This window comes from Morus notabilis, unplaced genomic scaffold, assembly GCF_000414095.1.
Source record: "Morus notabilis unplaced genomic scaffold, ASM41409v2 Scaffold810, whole genome shotgun sequence".
In the NCBI taxonomy this organism is placed as follows: Eukaryota; Viridiplantae; Streptophyta; class Magnoliopsida; order Rosales; family Moraceae; genus Morus; species Morus notabilis.
The window spans coordinates 2,337-11,220 of NW_010358940.1; the positions used below are offsets into that span (position 1 = coordinate 2,337).

Below are 8,884 nucleotides of genomic sequence, written 5' to 3' on the forward strand. Positions count from 1 at the left end.
TATATATATATATATATATTTTTTTTTTTTTTTTCTTTTCCTCCAACTCGAAGTAATGTACTCACCTGTAGACATATTGGAAAGCACCTAGCACTCTGCGTTCGTCCGAAGTAGCTTGTTCTCCAAGTAATCTCAAAGCATCGGGAGCATGGACGGCCAAGATGCATGCATCATACACTTCTTTTGTACCACCTTTAGATTGTACTAATATGGAACCTGCTAATTTTCATACCAAACCTTATAATTAGAAATAATTCATAACCATGACAATAAGTAATGAGATGAAAATGGTGGAGCTTTAATCGTAGTTTTCTCACTTACCCTCATCAGATGTAGAAACCATTTGTACCTCACATTGAGTTCTTATTTGACAACCTCTACTCTCAAGCTCTTCTTTCACCTAAATTTTATCCCACAAATCAAGTAATTTTGACTAAAATGTGAACCTCAAAGTTAAGCTAAAAGCACGAAAAATGCTTGAGGCCACCACAGGTACAAAACACTACCACTAATAAAAAAAATGAGCCCTACATGTAAGTCTTATACTATAGGATCCACCTTTTATTAGTGAGTAATGCTCATCACCACCGATGCCGCATTATTCTTAAAGCAACAAGAAGCTAAGTTACCTTCTTTACATAACAATGTGAGCGTCCTTTGACAGTCATCCATTGAGGCCGGCCGAAAAGCTGAGTAGTCATGAACAAAAAATGATTGAGAAGCAAGAAAAAAAAAAGGAACAAAAAAAAGAGTATTATATATACCTGAAGGAGATGATGATTGCGACAAAATGAGAGAACAGAGAAAGCTGAGAAGTTCATGATACCTTCTGAAGGGCAGGACCAGATTGATGCGCATATTGGTAGCTATAGATACATTGATAATTTTATTGCAAACTTAGTAACAAAAATCCAGGGATACAACAATAACAACAACAACAACAACAAGCCTTAATCCCAACTTAATTAGGGTCGGCTATATGAATCACTTTTCCACGCAACTTTATTCGAAATTAAACTTTTCTGAAGGCCTAGATCTAGAATATCTTTCTTAACTACTTCGGTCCATGTAATTCTTGGTCTACCCCTCCCTCTCCTAGTATTAGGTATAAGAATGTCCTCCCAAGCACGAATTGGTGCTTCTAGCGGTCCTCAAGCGGCCTTCGTGCACCTTATCTTTTATTGGCGCTACACCTACTTTAATACAAATAACTTCATTTCTTATGCGATCCATTCTCGTATGGCCACTCATCCATCTTAACATACACATTTCTGTCACACTCATCTTAGATATATGTTGTCTCTTAATGGCCCAACATTCACTACTATATAACATAGCTGGGCGGATTACATTCCTATAGAACTTTCCTTTCAACTTAATCGGCATCTTGCCATCACATAAAACTCCCGTAGCATTCTTTCACTTAACCCACCATGCCTTAATCCTATGTTGAATATCCTCTTCAATATCTCCTTCGTACTGCACTATAGACCCAAGGTACCTAAACTTCCTAGAAGCCCCAATCTCCACACCATCTAAAGAAATTTTATCACTCTGATTACTTAAGTTACTAAACCTACAATACATGTATTCAGTTTTTGTCTTACTTAACTTAAATCCCTTCGTCTGGAGAGTCTGTCTCCACAGTTCTAACTTATGGTTAACTCATTCCCTATGTTCATCAACTAAAACTATATCGTCCGCAAAAAGCATACACCAAGGAACTCTATCTTGAATTTCTCTTGTCAGCTCATCCATCACGATGGTGAAAAGATAAGGACTAAGAGCAGATCCTTGATGAAGGTCGATCTGAATGGGAAACTCTGTCGTGTAGCCTCCAGCAGTTATCACACTCGTGACTACCCCATCGTACATGTCCTTAATTACCTTGATATACCTCACATGCACTCATCTCTTTTCTAGCACCCACCATAATACTTCCCTCAACACCCTATCATATGCTTTCTCTAAATCTATAAAGACCATATGTAGGTCCGTCTTCGCTTCTCTATACCTTTCCATTAGCATCCTAAGAAGAAAAATGGCTTCCGTGGTTGATCTGCTTAGCATGAAGCCAAATTGGTTACCTGAGATGGTAGTTGTGGCCCTTAATCTCCTTTCGATAACTCTCTCCCAAAGTTACATAGTGTGGCTTATTAACTTTATGCCCCTATAATTGTTACAATTAAGCACATCTCCTTTATTCTTAAAGATGGGGACATGAATACTTTTTCTCCATGCATCAGGCATATGTTTCTTCTTTAGTATCTCATTATAAAGTTTAGTGAGCCACACAATTCCAGCATCTCCTAACGCCATGCAAACCTCTATTGGAATATCATCTGGCCCACATGCCTTCCCATTTTTCATCCTCCGTAGTGCAGTTTTAACTTCTGAGACTCTGATTCCTCTTGTATACGTCACATTAGGTTCTCCTTGTGACCTAAGATTGTCAAACTCTATCGCTATATATATATATATATATATCATTCTATCCTTCTCTAGTCCTAAGTTTCCTATATACCTCATCTAAGTAAGTAGAACGAGTCTTACCAACTACTCACTTAGCTTCTTTTTTCGCTTCTTTGTACTTATTAAAAGTTTCAACATCCTTATGCTTTGGTAAATCTCTATATAAATCCCTCTTGATCCTAATAGCCTTTTGAACTTCCTCACTCCACCGCCAAGTTTCTTTCCCAGGGGGGCCTTTACCTCTAGATTCCCCTAGTACCTACTTTGCCACTTTTCTAATGCAACTGGCCATGGCATCCCACATAGTATTTACATCACCTATATATGACCAAGTAGCATAATCTAACAACTTCTCTTTAAAGGCCAATGCTTTATTCCCTTCAAATGCCACCAACGAGCTCGTGGGAGGTGGTTTATCTTAGTCCTTCTATAGCAAAGCTTAATGCTCACATCTAAGATCACTATCCTATGTTGGGTGACTAGTACTTCTCCAGGAATTACTTTACAATTCTTACATAGAGAACGTTCTCTATACATTGTAAGAAAATAATCTATCTGGCTCAAGTTCCTCCCATTCTTAAAAGTGATGAAGTGAGAATCTCTTTTCTTGAAAAATATGTTTGTTATGATAAAATCATGTCCCAATGCAAATTCCAAAATAGATTTTCCTTCTTCGTTTCGAGCTTCAAAACTAAAACCACCATGGATCCTTTCAAAGTTTTCCCTATCCTTACCAACATGCCCATTGAAATCTCCTCCAATGAAAATGCTATCCTCATTGCCTATACGATACACTAAGCCATCCATGTCTTCCCAGAACTTGACTTTAGTTTCCGCATCCAATCCTATTTGTGGAGCGTAAGCACTAATTATATAGATGAATTTATTTACTAGTACCAATTTGAGCATAATAATTCTATCCCCTATTCGCTTAATCTCAATTAGGTCATCCTTCACAGTTTTGTCCACTAGAATACCATCTCCATTATGATTCCTTTCCCAACCTGTATACAATAACTTGTGTCATAAATTTACAATCTACTTTGCTTTCTCTCCTGTCCACTTCGTTTCCTGTAAGCATAAAATGTTAATTCTTCTTCTTACCATAACATCTACTAACTCCATAGATCTACTAGTTAAAGAACCTACATTCCAACTACCTAAACGAATTTTCCTATCATGGGCTAGCTCTGCCCCTTGCATGAATGTGTAAGGACCCCCTTGCATATTTTTCACCATATTCGGGGCCCGACATAGCGTATGGGCTCACTTTTCTCCCCGGACACGTCCATGAATGTGCGAAGACCCCCTTGCCTATTTAACACTATACCCGGGGCCTGGTATAGCGCGTCGCACGTAGGGAATGCCCCAACAGATTCTATGTGAGTGAAATCTATGAGAGTGACTTATTTTTACGTTGGCCGTTAACCTACCGCAACCCTCCTCATTTACCCGGGCTTGAGATCCAGGGATATGACATAATAATACTATAACATTATTGCTCAAGTGACTTATTAATAACATTAGTTCAAGTGATAGTTTCATTGCAAACTTTTTAATAACATTAGTTCTAGTGACTCATTTTAGAGAGTTAAAAAACAAAAAGAAAGGAAAAAAAAAAAGAAAGGAAAAAAAAGTGTTACTCACAAGGTATGCTTTTTGAAACAGTTCAGAGTAACCATGTGATTTTATGAACTCTCCCAATGTTTCATTGCGGTCTATGTCCGGGTTGTTCTCAAGCATCTTAACATAACTGCCAAGCATAAAAAATAAAATAAAATAAAATAAATAAAAAGTACAACAATTAATATGTTTGTTTTTTTGGTTTAAATCGCATTATATGCAAAAAAAAAAAAAAAAAAAAAAAGGTGCCATTCTAGATAACTTTGAAATACTCGATATGACCAGTATGCTACACATTTGGCATGTTAGAAAAGAACGACTTATACTTGATCACTATGGTGGGCTGACTCGAATTTGCGATCTCTTCACTAAACTAACCATCCAAGCTCCTACGTACCCTCACCTAGATCCTCAAAAGTTATTAATTAAAGCCATAGATGTTCGGCATGTTAAGATGACATATATTTCGACTACACTGGTGGCTGACTCGACTTTAAGATCTCTTCAATTTCTCACATGGAATCGTACATAGTTTCACGTGACCATTTTTTTTTTTTTTTATTGGTTACAAAAATAGTGGAAATTTATAAATAATCTGTTATGCATGGATTCTGCAAGAAAATTACCTGATCACATCGTCCTTGAACTTTACAATTTCTCTAACCATTTGGTAGAAGTAGGGATTGAAGAGATTCTTCTTTTGGGCAAATAAGCTTGACAAGCCATTTCTACTGCCCCACTCGCATCCTTTTCCTTTGTCTAAACTCACAGAAAACGACATATCTGATGTCTCCATATCAACCCCAAGGCTCTCAAACAACTCCATCATATTTGGATACGTTACCTGCCCAATTCAAGTTACAAATTAATGGAACAATATTTATAAATTTACCACCTAAATATATATATATTTATATTTATTTATGAGTTTTCAACAGTTACATTTTTATTGATGCATGATTACTATTAAATATAAAAATTTAATAACGTGATGTGATAAGAATTCAGTTTCATTAATTGTCATAAATTTTTTAATTAATTATTTAATTTATTACAACCATCAAATTAATATTTTACAGTTAAAATAATAATACACATTAATAAATAAATATTTAAATAACTATTAAACAAATGCAAAAAGTCCTGAAAAGAATGTTGCATTTATTTAGCTCCGTATTTTATCACTCTATCTAGGTAATTCACTGCCAAAAATATACTATTTGAAAATGTAAAATATTATTAAAGTCAATTGAAGCTTTATTCTTGTCTCGTCTAAAAATATAAATTTGTGTTCCACTAATTTTTTATTATTTTTTATAATGTCAACTGATTAATGGCCTTTTGTTTTCTGCCAAGATAGCTTGGGTCCTTTTTTCTTTTTGAAGTACTAATAATAACAATAATAATAATGAAAACAACAAGAACAATAACAATAAACGACCATGACATAGATTCAATATGATTTTTTTAATATTGAACTATTAGAAACTGTGTTTTTTTTTTTAAATCTTATTATTTTAATATGCCAGTTATTTACTGTTGTTCTGAAAAATGTGACAACTATTTGGCTCCATATATTGCCATTTATTACTGTTATCCAAAGCAAACTAGAGTGTTTAATATTCAACTATTAGAAACCATATTCTTTAAAAATCATATTTTGTTCATATAACAATTAGTTACTATTGTTCGGAAAAACGTTACTGCTATTTAGCTCCATATTTTTCCATTTATTACGTTATCCAAAGCAAAGTTACCGAAATTTACTCTTAGGGCACGATTTTAAATCATTAAATTTTTTTAAATAAATTTAAAAAATACCTTTAAACTTTAATCACGCATTCACTTTACCCTCAAACTTTAAAAATCAGTCTATTCACTCTTTAAACTTTTAAAATGTGTCAATTGACTTCTATTTATGCTGATGTGGCCGTAATTTTAGAAGACATTAAAGGTCATTCATGTAATTTTATACAATTGGTAATTAATTAACTGCCAAATTATGGGGAAATTTTGAACAAAAGAAAAAAAAGAAAAAGATCTTTGCTTAAATTTCTCAAGAGAATACCCATCGACCATGGAGCTCCAAGCCATCGGCACCCATCGCCCATCTCTCCCTCACGGAAGCTTCTTCAAGACAAATACCAACGAGTATGAATCCGGTTTTGTCAGGATTAATTGGAGCATTATAGTGAGAGCTTTTTAGCTCGTATGAATGGACTGTTTTACCCTTGTATTTTAATTTTATTTAACGCTACATCACTTTTCCATCCAATTTTTCCAACGGAAATAGATAGAAGGGGCAAATATGCTAACGTTTTAAGAGGCGTTCGGTAATAATGTGTAAGAATCATATTAAATTTTAGAAAGTGAATAGACCATTTTTTAAAATTTGATAGGCAAAGTGAACGAGTCACTAAAATTCAGGGGGTATGTTTAAAATTTATCCTATTTTCTTTATCAATTCCTATTAAATTTAATATTATTTTTTTAATTCTAATATGATTTTAATATATATACTATCACAATCTACTCCATCCTAAGTTTTTCTCAATCAGAGCTTTAAAGATTTCCACTATTTTGCACAAACTATACCTTTTAGTATGGTTATTTTCAAAATTTATTGGCAATTGATTTGAAACCTCAACCAACCAGAGAATCTATTATCCAGAGGCAGACCGGCCATTCCAAATCCAAGAGCCACATGACAAAGTTCCAACAGCTAAGCACTTTTCAGCCTTGCTTGCAAGCCCTACCCCACACCAAAATTTCAAATTATTCCAAATTCTTTTTCTCAGTGCAATATTATTATGAACAGTCAAATCACATTAAAATTATATAATGTATATCGTATTTGAAAACAATAACTAAAGAAAACTTGATAAATTTAGCGAAAATTATATTTTGCTGTTGGAGTATTTTTTTTCCCCTTCATATCCCAACAATATTAACCCTTTCTTAGTTCTTTTCCTTTTTTTTTTATTTTTTTTCCTTAATCCACTTCTAATACTAACCCTTGTAGGTATGAGGGGGGAAAAAAAAAAACTAAAAGTCGGTGTGCATGTATCTAAAGGTTAAATTGGATCAAAACAATATTGAAATGAAATAATATGAGGTATAAAAATATGACGTTCAAAATGACGGATTATTATTATTATTATTCTTTTTATGGAAAAAGGGATGAATTATTGAAATTCCCTACTGAAAAATGCTCACAATTATATATTAACTTTTAAGAATTATTTACTCGTGGGAAAGTCGATTAGACATTTTGATTTTTGACCAAATTAAAGAAAGAAGAATTATGAGAAAATAATTGTTTTTTCCCCCCTTGTGTGGCGGCATCTTGTTAAGGAAAAGCAATCAAATCCCAACTTTAGAGCAACCGTAATTGAATACGTAGGTGACAAACAATATTAACACTCATAAAGAACTTTTAAAGTAATTCATTTTTTTGTGAGAGAAATTTAAAAAATAAAAAATAAAAAAAAAGTGAGAGAAAGATAGAAAGCCACGTACCCTGTTGAAGACCATGAAACCAAGGTCCAAATCAACGCCATCAAAAGTAACTGTATTGGCGTGACCACCCAAGTAATCTTCTTTCTCGTAAACAATCACTTCGATGTCGTTTTTGGCAAGAACATACGCCGACACCAATCCACTAATCCCAGCTCCAATCACTGCCACTCTCATCTTCTTGCCTCTAATTTTAGTATTATTTGCTCTATTCCTCTTCATTCCAATTTCCATGAATAATCTTTATAAATTAATGAAAATGAGATACCAAAGAAAGAAAATTTGATGAAGAATATGAAATGAAAAGAAAACCCAAGAATCAATACTAATTAATTTTCACCAAGAAAAGTGCAAAACTTCATAAAGATAATCTTGGGATTAAAAGATTCTTACTGGTGTTTAGAACGCACAATAGTACTATTAAAGGTTATGAACAATAAAAATATCTATTCTTTTACTATATATCAGGAGGATTTTTGGGCAAGAAAAGTGCAAAACTTCGTAAAGATAATCTTGGGATTAAGGGGTTGTTTGGTTAAACGTCTCCTAAAAGATTCTTACTGGTGTTTAGAACGCACAATAGTACTATTAAAGGTCATGAACAATAAAAATATCTATTCTTTTACTATATATCAGGAGGATTTTTGGCTAGATCTTTTCTTGCTCTTTGCAAGGAATTTGGAATATCACATTATTAATGACATTGTCACACATTTAAGAAATTAAACCGGTGTATATGTATAGACATATACATATACATATATATATATATATGTGTGTATATATATACCTGGATGGATAAATGGCATCAATCCTTCAAAGGCCCTATCTTTTTTTGTGTTTGAATCCCTCTTGCGGCGATTGAAGGAGAGCTGAAAGTAACGCAGATATACAGAAAGGAAAAAAAATCAGAAAAAGCACGCAACTCTCTCTCTCTCTCTCAGAAAAAAAAAAAAAAACAGAAAAAGCGCGCAACTCTCTCTCTCTCTCTCTCTCTCCCTCTCTCCCAGAAAGAGCAGTACTGAAAAGATAAGCTATAAAGATTAAAGGTTACGGAATTTGCAGATGAATATATATATGTCCTAAACATTCACGTTATGAATATTAATGTCTGTATATTATACTTTGATCCTCCTCTTTTTCCAAAATTATACTTTGGCTCTTCCACTTTGGAGAAAAGTAAAAAAAAAGACCAAGTAGGCTATTATTTTTATTTTTATATTTTTTAGGGAGCAAGTGTACTCTAATTAATCAATAACTGATTCCCTTCCAA

At 33.6% G+C, this 8,884-nt stretch overlaps 1 protein-coding gene across 1 annotated transcript in view; it reads right to left on the reverse strand.

Annotated features, from left to right (window-relative positions):
- The window catches only part of LOC21412491, a gene marked incomplete at its 3' end in the record, with an annotated part of 10,663 nt that extends 2,108 nt beyond the window's left edge, over nt 1-8,555 (reverse strand). The window contains exons 1-8 of the mRNA XM_024162708.1: nt 8,402-8,555; nt 7,615-7,852; nt 4,722-4,939; nt 4,120-4,225; nt 765-866; nt 630-689; nt 322-400; nt 66-216 (exon numbers count right to left, since the gene is read on the reverse strand). Coding sequence (XP_024018476.1) covers nt 66-216; nt 322-400; nt 630-689; nt 765-866; nt 4,120-4,225; nt 4,722-4,939; nt 7,615-7,845 — 947 coding nt within the window. The remainder of the gene's footprint in view (nt 1-65; nt 217-321; nt 401-629; nt 690-764; nt 867-4,119; nt 4,226-4,721; nt 4,940-7,614; nt 7,853-8,401) is intronic.
- Nucleotides 8,556-8,884: the final 329 nt, after the last annotated feature.